Source organism: Lampris incognitus, chromosome 1, assembly GCF_029633865.1.
Source record: "Lampris incognitus isolate fLamInc1 chromosome 1, fLamInc1.hap2, whole genome shotgun sequence".
In the NCBI taxonomy this organism is placed as follows: domain Eukaryota; kingdom Metazoa; phylum Chordata; class Actinopteri; order Lampriformes; family Lampridae; genus Lampris; species Lampris incognitus.
In genome coordinates this window covers 25,287,560-25,308,773 of record NC_079211.1, presented here as the reverse complement: position 1 = coordinate 25,308,773, position 21,214 = coordinate 25,287,560, and the positions used below count along the sequence as shown (strand labels likewise).

General features: G+C 43.6%; 2 protein-coding genes across 3 annotated transcripts in view; one reads left to right on the top strand and one right to left on the bottom strand.

The window, feature by feature from the left end:
• Positions 1-203: 203 nt before the first annotated feature.
• On the bottom strand, positions 204-5,263 carry cdx1a (caudal type homeobox 1a). Of its 2 annotated transcripts, none has more exons than XM_056294644.1 (3): positions 4,768-5,263; positions 1,673-1,821; positions 204-420 (listed from the first exon to the last, which is right to left on the bottom strand). In XM_056294644.1, the coding sequence occupies exons 1-3, from the start codon at positions 5,126-5,128 to the stop codon at positions 232-234; spliced, it is 699 nt and encodes a 232-aa protein (XP_056150619.1). In that variant the 5' UTR covers positions 5,129-5,263; the 3' UTR covers positions 204-231. The 2 variants fall into 2 exon arrangements, with proteins under 2 accessions (XP_056150619.1, XP_056150627.1); XM_056294652.1 differs by having other exon boundaries at positions 284-420; positions 1,662-1,821.
• Positions 5,264-15,647: 10,384 nt separating this feature from the next.
• pdgfrb (platelet-derived growth factor receptor, beta polypeptide) overlaps positions 15,648-21,214 on the top strand; it is a 29,908-nt gene continuing 24,341 nt past the window's right edge. Inside the window, exon 1 of the mRNA XM_056295585.1 lies at positions 15,648-16,615. Coding sequence (XP_056151560.1) covers positions 16,607-16,615 — 9 coding nt within the window. The 5' untranslated portion in view covers positions 15,648-16,606. The remainder of the gene's footprint in view (positions 16,616-21,214) is intronic.

Below are 21,214 nucleotides of genomic sequence, written 5' to 3'. Positions count from 1 at the left end.
ATCGGACTCCGGCGGGCCAAACTGTCCTGGGTATGAGCACCCTAATACCCTGTGCTAAAGGTGTAGTGTGAGATTGGTAGTGCAACAGCTGCGCAGTGTTTCTCATTATAATAGATAGGATGTTTTTCATCACAGCATCATGTTGATGCAAATTATCTCTGTTCATTAACCTTGTGAAAAATAAACGATATGTACATCTTTTTTATTCCAGTGCTATATGCAGCCATTCCTTTAGAATTCCTGTTTGACTGCTATTGATATTGTATCTGACAAAATGTTGCTGGTTTGCATGATGGCGTTGGTGCAGCCAGTCAGCACAGGAGAGGTGGTAGTAGTCGTGGAGGCCTGTTGAGAAAGCTGTAACTTCTTCCTGTTTAACTTCCTCTCTTTGGCACGTCTGTTCTGAAACCATATCTTGACCTGGACCACAGACAAACACGACATGAGGTGTTTTTAAGGCATCTACATACAACTAAGAATAAACCACAGCTACTCTGTCGGAGTGCGTTGGGTCTCCATTTGTTGTATTGTAGCTTGGCATTTGACCCTTAAGACTTGCTACCACTTGTAAAAGTGTCCTGATTGCCACGAGGCTCAAATGTACCAGGCACGTGTTAGACAGTCAAGGCAGAACAACCCACTGGTTGTTCTTCCTTGACTGTCTAACATGTGCCTGGTATATTTGTGTTTTGAGTTATTGTCGCACAATTAATACTTGTGAATTTTGCGACTGATCACAACACAACACAGATTACTACCAGTTTTTGGATGAACAACAATCCACACAGGGGACAAATAATGGCAATTTTCTCACCAACTAGGGTTCAAGATTCTTTATGTGTTACGTCTCATTATAAAAGTATAGGAGAGAAAAATTCTTGAGTTTCGGCTCCTCAGCACTGCAGCAACAATAGTAACTGAACAACAACAAAACAGAACAAAAAAGTAGCAACAATAATAGTGTGTGATGTATGTAAGGTGCTGTGTGTGTTTTTTTTTTAACTGATGATCACAGGTCAGTACCATCAGTCTGGCACCAGGTTTAGTGTCTTTTAATGTTCTTTGTTCAAAAGCCTGGTTGCTTTTGAACAAAGAACGGACGTCAACTAAGTTGGCCATACTGAGTGACCTACCAATATACAGCCTTTTTTTTTCTTGGATTTTTTGCCCCCTTTTTTCTCCCCAGTTGTATCCGCCTAATTACCCCACTCTTCCGAACCGTCCCAGTTGCTGCTCCGCCCCCTTTGCTGATCCGGCGAGGGCTGCAGACTACCACATGCCTCCTCCGATACATGTGGAGACGTCAGCCACTTCTTTTCACCTGACAGTGAGGAGTTTCACCTGGGGACTGTAGCACGTGGGAGGATCACGCTATTCGCCCCAGTTCCCCCTCCCCCCCGACAGGTGCCCCGACCGACCAGAGGAGGCGCTAGTGCAGCGACCAGGACACATACCCACATCCGGCTTCCCGCCCGCAGACACAGCCGATTGTGTCTGTAGGGATGTCCGACCAAGCCGGGGGTAACACGGGGATTCGAACCGGCGATCCCCATGTTGGTTGGCAATGGAATAAACCGCTCCGCTACCCAGACATCCTGACAATATATATCCTTTAGACAAGAATCGGTTTTCAAAAACAAGTCCCTTTAAAGTCCACTTGCCTTTCTCTCACCTGTCTCTCTGAGAGGCCCACCTCCAGGGACAGCTCAGCCTTCCTGCCGCTGGCGATGTAGCGGCTATACTGGAACTCCCTCTCCAGCTCCAAGCGCTGGTGGTCAGTGTACACCACTCTGTACTTGTCTTTAGTGCGAGTCTTCTCTCCTGCGTCACATCCAAGGATATAAAGGAGGGATTGATTGTATGAGTTAGTGAGTGAGTGATAGCGGTAGTTATCCATTCTCGGGTTAGGTCTACACCGCAAATATTAAAACTAGCTGGAACAATTTGCACTTCAGTGAGTCATGTGCAGTGTTACCGGTGGCTTAATAGACTGCTAATTTGGATTTGCCTGGTGCCATGTTCAAGTTCAGGCGCCAGTTAACGCCTCATCTAACCTATTAATCATCTTAAACATAACTAATGCAAAGACTCCCCGTGGCATTGCAACAGTGGTTCTCCTTATCACTACGAGCCATGTTTACATAGGTATTTGCATAGGCAGCTATTCATTGAGGTACATGTGTGCGTGCGCACGCACGCACGCACACACACGGGAAGGTGTGTTGGGGTGGTATTGATCCTTCAGAGAAGTCTTGGCTAAACAATTTGACAGCACATCGATTGAGGCAGTGTAAGACACACTCATGGACACACATGCACGTGCACATACACATGCGCATGCACATACACGTGCACATACATATACTAGTGTATATACACATACACATACATACATACACATCTATATACACATACATACATACGTAGTACATACATACACATATATATACACATACATACATACATAGCACATACATACATACATGTATATACATACATGTATATACATACATATATATACATACACATACACACACACACACACATATATATATATATATATATATATATATATATATATATATATATAATCAAACACAAATACAAACTCCTGTAGGGGAGATTTAGTTCTGCTTAAGTTTTTTTTCCCAGACTTCCTGTGTTGTCATTGTTATCTAACATGTGTGTCACCCCTCAGCACCCACCCAGTGGACGGAGTGGGTGGGGAACAACACTGCTTACTCCACAGCCTCCACTGTTAGCTTTACATAGACATTATACACCATACAGGCGGAAGGGAGAGGTTAAGAGCCAGAGATTGATGGATGAGTGTGTGGTCTGTCTCTCTTTTGTGTAATATGTTGAAACTGTTCTTGAATGTGTCCGTGGAAATGTGTTTAATGTTACTTGTCATATGTACAGCTACTCAAGAGCTGACATTTGCCATGGAATATGGATTCCTTTGTCATGTGATTGATAGAGGAAGTAGGGCTGCACCATGGGCTCTTTTTATAAATACTTCAGGTTTGGAAAATCCGTAACAGCAAAAAAGACATTTGCTCATATTTTGCTCTCATATTCTGCATGGCCTTAGAGCTTCATTTGTCAGCCATGTATACCAAGTGGGGTATAGTTACCCAATTGGCCAAATGTAAAGTATAACTTGTAAAGTGTAAACTGTAAAGAGAGAGATCCTGAAACAAGTTAGACATCACATTGGTATTACATTGTCACAGTATAGGCTTATCATTAACATTATTAAATAGCTATGTCATACCGAAGGCTGACCTAAAATATACAACTTTCATTGCAAAATTTTACTGTACCCATCCAACATAATCAACTCATTTCAAGTGCTTGGCATACTGTACATTAGAAGTCACAATGTAACAGCGGTCAACCATTAACCAGAGTGGATTACCAAGCATTTACAATCAAATTCATTGATTCAGATATGAGTAAAACAAAATTAAATATATATATATATAATGGCATTTTGGCCATCACTTTTGGCTTGCACTGAATTCAAGCCGCCTTACTTTGACAGAAGCAGTTGATCACATGATTCTGCTATGAATATAATGATCTATGAATATAATCATCTACAACTATCAATAATTTCATCACCTATCTTTGCAGAGGGAAGAGCCAGTTAAATCGTTTGGATGAGACGAATTAGAAAAGAAAAAAAATCAGCAATTGGCTTTTTCTTTTCTGTGATATAACATAGCATGCAAAAAACAGCTTTGCGTGCTGCAAGAGGTGACCAGTGGTCCTAAACTGAGCGATGCCAGACCCTCTTCCAGGGTCCAAATGAAGACAGTGACTGGCCCATGATATGAGTGACAGTGGTGGAGTAATGGCTAAACTTTAATCATTATACCTTTTCTGTCTGTTCAGTGGACATCTTGGTTTCTAATCAGCAATCATGTCACTGGCCCTATAACATGCTTGCATTGTTTTCATACAATTTAAAAGTCACTGTAATAGATCCAGTATTTATATATTTTTTTTTCGGTATAGATTCAGATTTTATCAGCGGGCCAGCCGCCTCAAAGACCAGGTGGTCAGAGTAACAAACAGTAAGCACCTTACATAAACTTCATTGATTTATTATTTTGTGAGATTTCTGATTATTTATTTATTGTTTTTTGTTATTATTACTTCCTTATGTATAGCTTCAAGGGCTGAGAGAGCCAGGGCATATGCATTTCATTGCATTGAAAGGTAAATAGTATCTTTATATGTATATGATAATAAAGCGAAACTTGAACTTGAACTTGGATTGTCTAACAATTGCAAAAAGTGCTGCAAAGTTGTTTTGATGTCAGACATAGTACAAGACACAAGACCCCCACTACAATCCCATAATTGGAATAACCAATGGTATGATGATGAAACTAATTTTGCTGTCTAAATCAATGACGATGAGTGTCTATCACCTAAAACGTCTCAAAAAACGAGGTCTGAAATATTTGAGGGAGTATTGTTTGACAAGTCGTTTTGATTTGATGCTTTACTTTACATGACCGAACAGTTCTGTAATGAACATCAAATGGAATCAAAATATGATAGACAACATTTGCATATGTAATTGAGAATATGCATACATAAGCAGATGTCATGATCAGTATTGTGCAAAATTCTCCATCATTGTGATGTCATTTTCCATATCGCCCAGTACTATTAGGTCATGTTTTCAGACGTTGGGCCTTTGGGCCCTGCATAAAGTGTTTAAATAGTGTCTTCCAAGAAGTGGAGCACTACCTGAAACTGATGGATGCCCACTGTGTCTTATGGACTCATATGATTTCTCTCCCTTGGAGTTTGACGAGTCCTGCCCCGGAGTTAAGTTGTATGAGGTGATAGGATGTGATCCCCCTCCAGAGGCGGAAGGCATACCGAACAAATCCGGGGAGCTGAAAGCGACATGTCCGGCACCGGGACTCGAACCCGCGATACTGTGACCGTACACCGACCATTCATCCCGCTGAGTTGCGTACTGGGGGGTCCACGCGCCATTATGGTCCCCAAATCCCGCGACATGATGATAACCGGTGAAATCTCCAAACGCCGGCGTCATGTACGGACTGCTCAGCGTCTGAGCCGGGTGTGAGTTAGGGTACATGCTGGTGGTCCCTATCGCAAAAACACTCGCTCGGGTGGATCTCGGCGAACAACAACTCCTTTCTGGCGCGTCACGGCTTTTTGCCTCGGACGGACAGTTTCATTTTCTCATCTACGGGCGAGCCTATCTGCTAGAGTAGTTATTGTCGGGCTACCCGGCGAAGGAGGCAACACACCTTTATAGATTTACAGCTCTGCGAGTTCAAAAGTATCACCGTGACGTCACGTTTCACCTGAGATCTACCTGCAGCTGGCGACGTGAGTTCACTGACCCTGATTCGCGCTGACGGGAGACTGTGCCCTGCTTGCTTTGGGTGTAAGGGCGTCAAGTCAATTTTATTTGTATAGCCCAATATCACACGTTGCAAATTTGCCTCAAGGGGCTTTACAGCAACACAACATCCTATCATTAGACCCTCACAACGGATAAGGAACAACTCCCTGAAAAAAGAAAAACTCTTTAACAGGGAGGGGGAAAAGGAAGAAACCTCAGGGAGAGCAACAGAGGCGGGATCTTGGGATCTTGAGACGTTAAAAGGGTTTATGTATAATAGGCGTGTGTACGTGCACATGTGCGCGCGCACACAGGCTATGTGCGTGTGTGAGTGTGAGTGTGAGTGTGGGGTGACGCTGGAACAGCAAGGTGCGAAATTACCCCCAGTGTCCGCATGGAGGTAGCAAATAGCCAAGGAAGGGGGCTCTCAGTGATCCCCGTGGGTGTACGTAACCCTCACACCGCCACCAAATATTTTGTGCAGTGAAATACAAGGTAAATTCTCATTACCTCTCAAAAAGCGAGATGATTAAAAATAAAACGCTCTATAAGCTGTTGTTCATCGATACATTATTATTCCCTGTTCACTCCTTAAGCACGGCCTACTAACGGTCAAATGAAGCAACAAAAAAACAAAAAAAACATGTCAACATCAACATTGTTTTAGTGATATTTTGTAATATGATTAAATTGTTGCATTGCTTCGACTGACCCACAAACTATCAAAATAAATGTTAAACCCATATTTAATCACAAAAGATAAAATAAATGTGCTTATAATTCCCTGTCTTCAAACAAAATGTGTTTATTGTGGATATCCTGCTACCCATCTGGCACCCTGGATCACATAATCCATTGTTTGATAAACATATGTGATAGTTATGCAGCAACTGAGTTCATCTAACTTTCCCCAGTTGCTGGTGGCATTTGACCAACTTGTAAACCAGTTGTGATTTCACGTCCGACTTGCAATGTCACATCCTCTGCTCGACAGAAAGCAGAGGTAACCTTTCTAACTCGGTCTGAGAACAGGAAACATAACCATTCATAAATGATTAAAGTCAATATCTCAGCTTACACATCAATTACTAACTTGCTTTTAGTGTCAAGCCAGTACTAAACGGAGGGGAAGGACAGTAATTGCATGCTTAAACTTTAAGGCAATTAAGTGCACCATCATGAGTCCAGCCAAAAAGAGGAAACCTGTGAGTTTTAAGAAATACAATTAAAATAACATATGTTTGAAAGTGCTTCAGAGACAATCATGGGGATGGACATGGTTTACAACTTTCTCTCAGCATGACAGTTAACGATAAGTCAGGACCAACAAATACCAAAGCACTCTGCTTTGCACAAACTACAAAGCCTTTAATGAATAGGCTTAGCAGGGATATGTCCTTGGATCCAAAGAGCACCTGTTCTCTGATACCTGCATTCGTGAAGTAGCACTCCTACTAGCGTTTGCTCTCTCTATAGATAATTAACTTTTTGTGTTCACACACACACACACACACACACACACACACACACACACACACACACACACACACACACACACACACACACGTTTGTTTCTCTATACTTGTGGGGACCCCTCACTGACAACATTCATTCCTTTACCCCGAATTTAACCTAATCCTAATGCTAAATTAAACCCTAAACCCCTAACCATAAATTGAGTCCTAACTCTGAAATAGACCCCTTTCCTTATGGGGACCTATAAAATGCCCCAACAAGGCAGGGGATTTCCTGTTTATCTGTCCCTATGGGGACACACACACACACACACACACACACACACACACACACACACACACACGCACACATTTATTCAAGGGGGAAAAAAAACATGTATGACTATAACTCCGGCTGGTGTAATGTCATGTTTTTGGCTCGATGATCTATTACTACTACTATTACTACTACTACTACTACTACTACTACTACTTTCGGCTGCTCCCATTAGGGGTCGCCACAGCGGATCATCTGTTTCCATCTCTTCCTGTCCTCTGCATCTTCCTCTGTCACACCAGCCACCTGCATGTCCTCTCTCACCACATCCATAAGCCTCCTCTTTGGCCTTTGTCTTGCCTTGCATCCCCAAATTCAGCATCCTTCTCCTGATATATCCAGTATCTTTGCTCCACACATGTCCAAACCTCTCTTGCTTTGTCTCCAAACTGTCCAAACTGAGCTGTCCCTCTAATATACTTGTTCCTAATCTTGTCCATCTTCGTCACTCTCAATGAAAATCTTAGCATCTTCAACTCTGCCACCTTTAGCTCCGTCTCCTGCCTTTTTGTCAGTGCCACTGTCTCCAAACCATATAACATAGCTGGTCTCGCTACCATCTTGTAAACCTTCTCTTAACTCTTGCTGGGACCCTTCAGTCACAAATCACTCCTGACATTCTTCTCCACCCACTCCACCCTGCCTGCACTCTCTTCTTCACCTCTCTTCTGCACTCCCCGTTACTTTGAACGGTTGACCCCAAGTATTTAAACTCATCTGCCTTCATCATCTCTACTTCTTGCATCCTCACCATTCCGCTGTCCTCCCTCTCATTCACACATATGTATTCCGTCTTGCTCCTACTGACCGTCATTCCTCTTCTCTCCAATGCATACCTCCACCTCTCCAGGCTCTCCTCAACCTCCTCCCTACTCTTGCTACAGATCACAATGTCATCCGCGAACATCATATTCCACAAAGAGTCCTGTCTGATCTCATCCGTCAACCTGTCCATCACCATTGTAAACAAGAAAAGGCTCAGAGCCAATCGTTGATGTAATCCCACCTCCACCTTGAACCCATCTGTCATTCCAACCACACACCTCACCATTGTCACACTTCCCTCATACATATCCTGCACCACTCCTACATACTTCCCTGCAACTCCTGACTTCCTCATACAATACCACACGTCCTCTCTCGGCACCCTGTCATATGCTTTCTCTAAATCCACAAAGACACAATGTAACTCCTTCTGGCCTTCTCTATACGTCTCCATCAACATTCTCAAAGCAAATATTACATCTGTGGTGCTCTTTTGTGGCATGAAACCATACTGCTGCTCGCTAATTGTCACCTCTCCTTTTAATCTAGCTTCCACTACTCTTTCCCATATCTCCATGCTGTGGCTGATCAACTTTATACGTCTGTAGTTACTGCAGCTCTGCACATCACCCTTATTCTTGAAAATGGGCACCAGTATGCTTCTTCTCCACTCCTTGGGCATCCTCTCACTTTCCAAGATTGTGTTAAACAATCTAGTTAAAAACTACATTGCCATCTCTCCCAAACATTTCCATGCCCCCACAGGTATGTCCTCTGGACCAACTGCCTTTCTGCTCTCCATCCTCTTCATAGCTGCCCTCACTTCCTTCTTACTAATACACCGCACTTCCTGATTCACTATCCCCACATCATCCATCCTTCTCGCGCTCTCATTTTCTTCATTCATCAGCCCCTCAAAGTACTCCCTCCACCTTCTCAACACACTCTCCTCACTTGTCAGCACATTTCCATCTCTATCCTTGATCACCCTAACCTGCTGCACATCCTTCCCAGCTCAATCCCTCTCTCTAGCCAATCAGTACAAGTCCTTTTCTCCGTCCTTTGTATCCAGCCTCTCATATAACTCACCATACACCTCTTCCTTTGCCTTCACCACCTCTCTCTTCATTTTATGCTGCATTTCAATTCAATTCAATTCAATTCAATTTTATTGTCATTAAAAACAATGTGCAGGCACATGTTAAAAATGAAATTGTACTCCTGTCTACTTTCTTCATCTCTCTGATGGTCCCACTTCTTTACCAACCTCTTTCTCTGTATACTTTGCTGTACTTGTCTCATTGGCTTCCTTCCTCTGTCCAGATGACACACCAAGTACTTTTCCAGCAGTCTCCCTCACTATTTCTGCAGTAGTTGCCCAGCCATCTGGCAACTCTTCACTAGCACCCAGTGCCTGTCTTAACTCCTCCCTGAACTCCACACAACAGTCTTCCTTCTTCAACTTCCACCATTTGATCCTTGACTCTGCCTTCACACTCTTCCTCTTCTTGATCTCCAAAGTCATCCTACAGACTAACATCCATTACTGCCTAGCTACATTCTTCCCTGTCACCACCTTGCAGTCTACAATCCCTTTCAGATCACACCTCCTGCATAAGATATAGTCCACCTGTTTGCACTTTCCTCCACTCTTATACATCACCCTGTGTTCCTCCCTCTTCTTGAAATATGTATTCACCACAGCCATTTCCATCATTTTTGCAAAACTCACCACCATCTGTCCTTCCACATTCCTCTCTTTGACACCATACCTGCCCATCACCTCCTCATCACCTCTGTTCCTTTCCCCAACATGCCAATTGAAATTCACTCCAATCACCACTCTCTCTTCCTTGGGTACACTCTCCATCACTTCATCCAACTCACTCCAGAATTCTACTTTCTCTTCCATCTCACACCCAACTTGAGGGACATATGTGCTGATAACATTCATCATCATACCTCCGATTTCCAGCTTCATACTCATCACTCTGTCCGACACTCTCTTCACCTCCAACACACGCTTGAATACTCTTCCTTCAGCATTACCACTATCCCATTTCTCCTCCTATCTGCACCATTGTAGAAAGAGTTTGAACCCACCTCTGAAGCTCCTGGCCTTACTCCCCTTGCACCTGGTCTCTTGCACACAGTATATCTACTTTCCTTCTCTCCATTATATCAGCCAGCTCTCCCTCTTTACCAGTCATAGCACCAACATTCCAAATTCCGACTCTCACCTCCACACTCCTCCCCTTCCTCCTCTCCCGCTGCCTCTGGACATACCTTCCCCCTTTCCTCATTCGCCCAACAGTAGCATAATTTCTACCGGCACCCTGCTGTTCAACAATACCGGTGGCAGTCGTTGGTGACCCGGGCCTTAACTAATCTGGTATGGAAATCTGATTTATGATTCACATATTTGATTTGGCAAAGGTTTTACGCTGGATGCCCTGCCTGACGCAACCCTCCCCATTTACCCGAGCTTGGGACTGACACTAAGAATGCACTGGCTTGTGCATCATAAGTGGCTGGGTTGTTTTTGGCTCAATGATAATGATGGTAAACAATATTAATGTTCTGAAAATACAACTGTAACTAAATCACTCATTTCACCAACATATTGTTGAAGGTATTGCATTGTAAAGTCAAGACAATTTTAATTGTATAGCCCATTATCACACATTGCACATTTGCCTCGGTGGGCTTTATAGCAAAACAATATCCTGTCCTTAGACTCTCGCATTGGATAAGGAACAACACCCTAAAAAAAAAACCTTTAACAGGGAGAAAAACAATAGGAAGAAACCACAGGGAGAGCAACATAGGAGGGATCCCTCTCCCAATATGGACAACATGCAATGGATGTTGTATTTACACAATTTACAGAATACAAAATTGAATGAGGATAACAGAATTATAATGGAATTATAAAAATAAATATATATATACATAAAGAAAATGTGATGAAGGGGATGCCAAGCAGTGTCCAGGTGGCAACCACCATCATCATGGAGACCTGGGACAGACTACATGTGCACACAAGGGAGTCTCACATCACACCATTCGCACACAGAAGAAGTGAAAGGAGAAGAAATCATTCAGAGGGAGAGAAAATACGTGTGAGAGAAGAGAACAGTTTGCAATAGTCAATACAATCTCATCGGAAGAACAGTGCTTGGTAAATTCATTGAGACAGAAACCAACCCGTCATGCAGTACAGGTTGTGAAGTACTCCATTTAAAGGCAACTAATTGTAGGTTTAGGCAAAAAGTTGAGTTTTAAGTTTGGATTTAAAGGACTCAACAGACTCTGATTGTCTGACAGCAGCAGGCAGGTTATTCCAGAGGAACGGGGCCCAATAGGAAAATGCCCTGCCACCAACTGACTTCTTTTTAACGTTGGGTACACACAGGAGCCCTGTATTTTGAGAGTGAAGGACTCGAGATGGAATGTCCGGTTTAAGGAGATCAGACAGGTATGATGGGGCAAGCCCATTTAGCATTTTATAAGTCAGCAGAAGCAGCTTGAAGTCTGATCTAACATGGATAGGAAGCCAATGAAGGGAAACCACAATTGGTGTAATATGGTCAAATGTTCTAGTTTTAGTTAGGATTCTAGCTGCAGCATTTTGAACCATGTGAAGACTTTTTGTACTAGCATGTGGCAGACCTGAAAACAACATTACAGTAATCAAGTCTGGATGAAACAAATGCATGTATTAGAGTCTCTGCATCAGCCACGGACAGGAAAGACTGAATTTTAGCTATGTAAGGGAAAAAAGGCAGCCTTGGTGATTTCTTTAATGTGCTTATCAAAGGAAAGGCTGGGATCAAAGGTAACACCAATATTTTTGGCTGCCACACTCTGTGAAATCACAGAGTTGTTGATTGTTATTGTTACTTGATCAAATTGGTGTCTGTGTCTAGCAGGGCCAAGGACCAGCATCTGTTTTATCTGGATTTAAAAACAGGAAATTTGATGACATCCAGTTTTTCACAGCAGCCAAGCAGGCTTCTAGATTAATCATTTGAGTATGATCATCAGCCTTCATAGGCGCATACAGCTGAGTATCATCCGCATAGCAATGGAAATGTATTCTATGTTGTGACATGACCCTTCCCTTTGTTCTTTTTGTTTGTGTGTTATTTGTGTTCCCATTTACAGTTTTTACTCTGTCATTTAGCGGACACGTTTTTTCAAAGCACCTTCCATAGAGTCAGAAATGAACAGAGATACTGTATTCGTCCCTCAACCTATGGGCATCTTAGTGTACTGAGTAGTAATAATATCGCCAAGAGTGAATATCAAGTGCCATCAGTCTAACAGGTAGCTCGCCAATAGTGACGCAAGTAATAGGGGATTTCATAAACTACCGAACAATGCCACGAATTCATGTCGAAGTCATGCTTAGAGGGTTTACATGGTGTGTTTGTCTGTGTAAATGGGAGGAAAGATAGAGACTGTGGGAGGAAGTAAATTTTAAAGCGGTGTAAGCACTTGGAGCTCAAGTTTCATATTTTTTCACCAACTGCTAATGTTATAACTGTTATTTACTGTATGGGAAATTATCAAAGTTAGATATGATACAACATAACATCATTTTGTTTGGAGAACATTATAAGTTATGCAAAAAATTTGAATATTGCTTCACCCCTATATACATATACCTCACCATGAAAGATCTGCCAACCCTCTCACCTAAAAAAAAAAAAAAGTCTTCAAACATCTGCAGAAAACATTCAAATCACAGAAAGCTTAAAATAGCTGCGTCTTAGTTTAAGGAACTTCCCTTTTTTGCTGTGTGCCAAAAGGGAAAACATAACCTTTTCCCTGACTGCCATAAATCTTTTGGTATTTATCTGAATGAGCAGGTTGCTATGTTGAATCATACATGGCGAAAAAATATGAAGATCCTACGTAAACACTGTAGCATAAACATTGTTCCTGTATGCCTCCTTACAGCTGTCAAGACAGTGAAGTGTGGCTCAGGAGAACTAATGAAAGGGCTGCATCCCCCTTTTGACCACTTCAAAGTGCTCACATGTGTCAGAAATTGTGTAAGGAGCTGCTATAGGTCCCCAGGCAGACCCAGTGCTTTCATCTTCAAGCTGCCTGCAAGAGGTGTTAAACAAGGGCTACACTGTCCTCCAATCACAAAAAGTATCATGATATCAAATCGAGTGATACTTAAGATCCTCAAGTATCACTGAACATTGTGTTGTCTGTTTAAAGCAGCTCCTTTTGAATAGTAGCAAGCATGTAAAGGGAACGCCTTTTCAGGATAAAAGACATGACTGGTGAACAGGCTACTATCACCAGAAGCAGAGCTTTGAATAGTATCCTAGTATTTCGCATACTTCAGTGTTAGATCTATGCCTATAGGATGATTTAAGTATGGTAGAGCCTCAAACTCTTCACCTTGTCCTATGACTAGGGCTTGTAATCGATTTGATCCTACGTCAGCCATTCTCTGCCTTCGTCTGTCTCCATCTGTCATTGGAAATGGCGGGGTCAGTTCAAGGACCAGTCCTCACCCCCAGTGTTTCCTGCCTCTATCTTTCCTCATGGGCTGTCGGTGCCCCTGGTTGTCAGACAGAGCGAGAGAGAGAGGTGAGAGTGAGAGAGAGAGAGAGAGAGAGAGAGAGAGAGAGAGAGAGAGAGAGAGAGAGAGAGAGAGAGAGAGAGAGAGAGAGAGAGAGAGAGAGAGAGAGAGAGAGAGAGAGAGAGAGAGAGAGAGAGAGAGAGAGAGAAGCTCTAGCTCCATCTAAGACCCAGCAAAACACAAACACAAACGCACTGCACATGTCTGGAACTGGGCACTGGCCAAATCGTGTGTGTGTGTGTGTGTGTGTGTGCGAGAGAGCGAGAGAGAGAGAGAGAGAGAGAGAGAGAGAGAGAGAGAGAGAGAGAGAGAGAGAGAGAGAGAGAGAGAGAGAGAGAGAGAGAGAGAGAGAGAGAGAGAGAGAGAGAGAGAGAGAGAGAGAGAGAGAGAGCATACACCCCTTTTCTGCTCAAATAAACTGGAATAGCCTATTGTAGTAGAGCAGTGGTTTGGAGACCAGTTCATTAAGATGGTTTGTTACTCTGTCAGGCTTCATGAGTGGGCAAAAGGACAGTTGCCAAATATAGACCAATAGACACCCATTTCTGTCCCCCTTCTCTCTCTTTCTTTCTGCAGCTCTTAGATTCATTGCTTTTGCAAAAACATCAACTGTTCTTATCTTTGGCAACATAATGTGATTACAAATAATGAACAAAATACCAGATGTGTACCCGTCTGGCTCATCTCTCTCTCTCTCTCTCTCTCTCTCTGTCTCTGTCTCTGTCTCTGTCTCTGTCTCTGTCTCTCCTTCTCTTCATTCTTGAATTGGCGCTTCACAGGGCTCAAACATTAAATATTTCCACACAGCGTGTCCCAGGGGAGCAGTGGGTTGCTTTGGAGGATGTTTAGACAGAGCATTTGCATCCTAGCCCCTCTTCATATTACTGATAAAGGAATGTGTGTGTGCGTGTGTGTGTGTGTGTGTGTGTGTGTGTGTGTGTACGTGTGTGTGTGTGTGTGTGTGTGTGTGTGTGTGTGTGTGTGTGTGTGTGTGTGTGTGCGCGCGCACACGTTTGGGCCTGTGTGCTGTTGGATGCTTGCATGCTGCGAAAAGTGTGCATGAGTGTGCCCACATGTGCATGTGCGCATGGCACTATTACAGTAACTTTTGTGGCTGCTTTTCCCAGATGTCAATCAGAAAGCGGCATACCATTGTTAGTGTTAGATAAAGAGATATGAGTGGGCGAAATGCATTGACATGGGTGAGTAGTTGTAGAAACATAGTGGCAAAAAAAAACCAAAACAAGCGTAGCAGCAAGGGATAATGGTGGGGTCATGGTTGAACGGCTTTTCTTCAGAATATTGTCCTGTGTGCTGCCGTTCCCCTCCTATCTAATAAGCAGGCCTTTACCAGCTCTCTAATTACTGCTAGCGGGGCCCTCAGATTTTCCTCATTGCAATTAGAGGAGAGGAACATGCTTACTGTCCAATTTACCCCTTGCCCCCCTCCCTGTCTGTGTCCCTCAGCACCCTCCGCCCCAACGTCCCCCTCGCAGAGAGAAAAGGCCCTCATCAGCTGCTGGGATAGGTTATGAATTTCAAGCTAGCCACTCGTGTCCTGGGAAAGGACGAAATTAGGAAGCATGCCAAGATTGAAAATGGGCACTCTTTTGTGGTGTGTGTGTGTGTGTGTGTGTGTGTGTGTGTGTGTGTGTGTGTGTGTGTGTGTGTGTGTGTGTGTGTGTGTGTGTGTGAGAGAGAGAGAGAGACAGACAGACAGACAGACAGACAGACAGACAGACAGACAGACAGACAGACAGACTATAGATGGGTGGATGGCAGCAGCAGAGAGAAGAGCGAGAGAAAAAGAAAGACAGGAGGCATTAGAGAGGAAGTTGTGTTATTCAAATCTGTATTAAATAGAAAAAGAGGCAGTGAAGGGGGGAAAGGAGAGACAGAGTGTGAGAAAAAAAAATTTGAAAGGCTCCTGTTTGTGTCCTATGTGCCCCCCTACACACACACACACACACACACACACACCTCCCATTTTACAGCTGATTTGGAAAGAGAGAGAAGGGGAAGAGAAATGGGTGGCGATGTGAGGGAGGGTGAACTTCTTCTTCTTTTATTTTTCCTGAAAAAGAGACTTTCATGTTTGTCTCCAAAGCGGGCCATCGTGAGCCCTGCCAGAGTGTTTTCCTCCAGGACCTCTCACCCAGTCTCTCACTCTTTCTCTTCTTTTTTTTTTATTCTTTTCTTTTCTTTTCTTTTCTGTTCTTTTCTTGGATTAGATACCATCCAGATTGCCGCTGCCATTCGAGCCTCTGACGCTAATGACGGACAACAAACACAATTTGATCCTTGTCTTTTTTTTCTTTTCTGCTTTTTTCTTTTCTGTCCTCTTTCACTTTTTGAATTCACACTCCCTTTGAAACTTCCCTCTCTCACTTTTTTTTTGCCTCCTCCTCACTACTCCCTCCCTCCCTTCCACCTTCTCCTCTCCCTCCCTCCTGTCTCCAGGCTCCTCGTATGTTAGAGTTGCAGCAAAGCCTCACCGCCGACACTCTGCTCTGAGAGCGTCAGTGCAGGAGTGTGTGTGTGTGCGTGTGTGTGTATGCATATGTTTTGAGCTTGCTCATATATGCATATACATATGTATACGTATGTATATGCATATAAATCTCTCGTCACTGGAGAACTTTTTTCCCTGTTTTTGAACTCACAGAACTCTTTTCAGGAGCAGTGGGCTTTATCTGCTATGTGAGACAGAGGAGAGGGAGACCCCCACGGTGCTGTGATTTGACTAAACAAACAGCCGGGGTTCACAGAGATACCTCCTCTGGCAGACTCCCAGGACACCAGAAGTTAACCTTCCAGCCCTCAGACCCCGAACATCTGAGGCGTCCCTACATCTCAGCCAGCATCCCCCTTTGCAGAGACCACTGGCTGGAGACCGATCCTCTGATTTCAGGGGGAGACCGGCAAGTACACACGAAGTTGCCCCAGTGAAAGGGTAAAGGAGAGAGGTAGAGGGAAGACACACACTCTCATGCTGGGAAACCTGACTATGCTTTAGGAGCCAAGACATTGATGTGATACTGATAATGCTGAAGGTAAGAATCTGAACGCACTTACACTTTATTTTTTTTTCTGTTTCAGTTTCAAGGTTTTTAACTTTGAGGTCCAGCTTCTTGGCAGCTGTTTGCAGAAGTAAGGATGCACTGTCAAAGGCTATGAAAATTCACTTAGTCTGCACAGAGAACCTACTGTAACTAATTCAGTTTCATAGCTTTCTGCAACAGAATGGGTGCACCTTAATCCCAGAGCCCTGGGGCAGTGCCCTAGAGGTTTCCTCGATTTGAACTGGAACAAGGCAATACGTTTAAAGCTGCTGATCAACTCTTATTATCACAACGCCTTAAAAACACTACCGAACAGAACATGTTTTTGCATAAAACCGTTGAAAGATAAATCTAATGTTGTTGCTGTTTTTGTTGTATTAAGTGCTGCCTGACAACTGAATTCAGGTGACCATGTGTGTGTGCATACGTGTGTGTGTGTGTGTGTGTGTGTGTGTGTGTGTGTGTGTGTGTGTGTGTGTGTGTGTGTGTGTGTGTGTGTGTGTGTGGTGTTTGTTAACACGCATACTTGAAATGTGTACACATTGCCCATTACAATGTGAATGGGCGTGAGCAACCTGTTCAAACATCAGCACGTTGATGAGTTGAGGTTTTCCTTTATAGCCCCACAACATCAGCCCACACCGGTGGGGTATCCCTGCACATGCACGACTCTGCAGGGCAACTCTAACAATGTTTATCTTCTCCTCAAGAGAATACGTTTGACAAGGCGTCCTGGACACAACACACACACACACACCCACACACACACACATCTCTATAGAACAAGCTGTTTGTATTCTCTCAACATTGTGTTTCGCTACTAAAGAGGTTATTTGTGCAGCCCTCTTTAGTCACCCTGGGCTGGTCCTAACCCGTGAACCATCAGTGTCTTGTCTGCTTGTTGAATGACCCTTACAGAATCAATCTTCTTTGCATAGCTACATGAGGAAGCTCATCCAGAGGTCGTGGTTTCACAGTGCAACAAGCTCCGTATCGGTCACTGTCACCAGCATCCACTTTACTCACGGATGGATGTGTTGTTAACGATAACCATACAGGAACACATGTGAGCTCATGTAACCCTGAGTTATAGCCTAGGTCACGGTTCGTAAAAACAAATCCCTTTTAAACCTGTGCGTCAATGTTGTCTGTGCAATGCAAGACAGACATATACAACTATGTGAGTCACGTCCTAGCAGTCATTACAGGGAAACATACATGGCATGAGTTGCATCTAGACAGTGAGTTGTCAATTTTTTTTTTGGTTGTTGTTTGTTTACGGGGACACGTGTGGAGGACATTTTTCTTTTGCCCTTATCTAGCAGATGTTCTGCACCTGAAAGCCTTCCCCAGTTTGCACAGGGCCTTGTATGCTAGCCCTCCTCTGGTTTTGATGGTTAGCTAGCTGTATATTGAGCACAGTCATCTGTTCATAAAAAAAAAAGAAGACCGTTTTGAATGGAGAGGATGAGAGTCAACATCTCCTAGACAGATGTGATGGAAACAGTGTCGCATGTGCTTTGCAATACGTCTTTGCTTCGTGGCATACAGTGAGTTCTTTAGATCCACCATGGCTATCTTGCTTGTAGATGGATCTGTAGTTAATTCGGGCCAGGTTTCGCATCCTCTAGTGTGGTTGTTTCATGTGCGTTCATACCGTACTTTTTTTTTTAATTTAAACATTTCACCATACATTTCATCCAGCTCGCAACCAGTAGCATATGTTAATTTTCTGACAAATGTATCGTACATGGTTGGATAAAAATAAAACACTGAGAGGGTTTTATTTTTCTTTCTTAACACAGGGGATTTTTCCCTCCTGTGTGTCAGGGAGCTGGTATGTAGTGTAGTAGGGCCCTCTTAGCCTCCTTCCCCCCCGGACCTTGATGGAGTCCTACCCTGTCGGCTCCGTTCCCCCAGCCCCAGTCTAATCCTTCGTCATCAGCTGTTTCCTGGCTCTCCCTGCGTCCTGCATGCCAACCGCTCTGGGAAAATATGCTTCACATTATGACCATGCAGAAAACATGCCGTGGTTCTGACTGTACAGCCGAAACCTCATGTTCTCCCGGTACGTCAGTATGGTATGGCTCTCTAATAACCAGTGAGTTTTGAAACACATTGATTCCATCCTCTTGTGATTTATCTGATGAAAGCCTGACGCACAGCTGTTATCCAGCAACTGGGGCTTGAAGACTAACACGAAGCTCTTTAGGTATGAATGGAATACAAAGATTTTCGTAGTGTGACTCTAGTTCTGCAGAAAATTGGGGAATAGAACATATGTTGACTAAAAAAAAAACTCCATAAAGGTAGCAATGCATGAACCATATGATGATTAATAGTTCAACATTCATACTGTTAGACTCTCTCCCTTTGCCCAGCCAGCAGTCTTTTATCCTTCTGAGGAGCATTACTTTTTTTATTGCTGACCATTATACTCACACTCTTACTGGGGTTATATATAGATACACCGCTTTTAATGAAGAGCATTACGGAGGGCCGAGCTAGAAGTGTCCTGTACGCCTTACTCTTTAGCTCTCCTCTCATTCTCCCCCTCCTCCCCCTCGCATGGGGTTGACAGGCAGCTGCCTCCCATCTTGGGAGAGTGGACCCATACAACGACTCCTATTGGACCGACCCAAGAGCAAGCAAGCAAAAAAAAACACTTTGAACTATTTGCAATAATAATATAACATTAATAACAAAAAGTTTAAGAAGCATAGTATGGTCGTAAAGGGGTAACACACTAATTGGGCAGAAGACGTTGCATTTCGATTTGGAACATGCTAATTTGAATCAAATCATGTACACCCAGATGTGATGAGGCCCAGGCTGTGAATGGGGTACATTGGTCTGGAAGAGTCAACGCGTCTCGGTCGTGTCCATCAAAAACATCGCTCTTTTTCTGGAGTTCCCAATGGGCTCAAGTCCAGTTATAACATGCTAAGATTGGCAAAGGGAACTGTCTAGCAAAAGAAAACATCCTGAAGATGATAAGAATATTTCACAGGGTGGAAAATAAAAGTTGAAAATTCCTCTATGGCTTCCCTGCCTCAGTCTCTGATATTACCCGTCTTCAAAGCTGATTGGGTTTTATCCTATTTTATGATCTATTTCTTGCGCATCGTTTGATTTGTGACTGTGATTGGGCATGGACTCAGCAGATTGGAGAAGAAAACCGCTGAGACATTAGGGGACTATGAGAGACAGCCATTTCCTTCACGTCACCTTGACAAACATCTGACGGGACATGACATGAGTTAACAGGAAATCTTCTGTGATGGTGAAGTTGACAAAAAACGTATTCACGCTCACCCAAGTTTCCTTTCTCTCTCTCAATCTCACTCTCTCTCTCTCTTATCCCTCCTTTCTCGCTCTCTCCCTTTCATGCGCTCTGTTGTGTTTTGGGAAGCCGCCATGGAAAACGAGTGGAATTTAAAGCCAGTCTGTCCTAATTGTATTCAGCTGTTTCTTTTTCTTTCTTTATTTGGGGAGGCGGGGGGGGGGTGAAGTGATGTGTAGGCGTCCTCTATTTCTCACGGGACAGGGTGGGGGTGTGTGGGGGGGGGGGGCTTGTACCCTGAAGTGTTTGTGAGGCGGTGTGCAGGAAGAAGGAGGGAGGGGAGTTGCTGTTTTTTGCTGTCCAGATGGGGAGGGCTTAGCTGACGGGCTTGCAGGAATGGGAGACTGTCTGAGCCTTTAGGGATTTTATATCTGGTTCCTCTCTGGTTCCTCTGAGTAGCGGATGTTCACCTGAACCCCCTCAAGGATTGTTTTCTTTCTATTATTTGCCTTATTTTTAAGGTGCCTGTGCCTTTCTGGGTTGAATGCAGTTTTTCGGGAGGCATACAGTGCACACTTGACTCTGTGAAGTTAGGACCGGACAATAAATTAGACACTAACTATGGGTTATCCGAATATTTAATGCACCCTACTTGAGTAAAGTAGAGAATTCTGCTGGGTTTAATCACACATTAAGTTGCAGCTACTCTGGTAAAATAGTCCTCTTTTATATCTTAATCCCTTCTTCCGTCACTGAGGATCCCAAATGTGCACAAAATTAGATCATTAAACTGATATCAAACGCTAGCCACATCTGAAGCCGTTAGTCTACAATCACTGGTTTTACCCAGAAGCCCCATGCATCCCGGCGCCCCCAACCCCATCCCACCAACGCTGTAACCCACATTTATGGCTCTATTTGAGAGGGAGCAAGCCAAATATCCGTCGCTCTCCATGACAAAAGATGCCTCGTTTTTGAGGCAAGAACTCCCAACGCCCATAGTCACATGATATCAATGAAGCTGCCACACCAATTTTGAGACAAGTAAAAACAAGACACAGGGCTTTTTGTCGAAACAACAGCTTTTACTGGCGCAAACACCAGCCTTGATGTCTCAAGTTACAGTAAGAGAACAGACATTTTCTGATAATGACAACAGCTCTTTGCAAGTCCCCGTGTGCCTGCAGACACTGCCTTACATGTAGCTTCTACAAGAGAGACAAAGTAAGTTATCAGAGGATGGGAGTCAAGTAGATGGGTTGGACGGGTCACTGTTGTCCAAAGGATTTTTTTTTTTTTTGCTATAC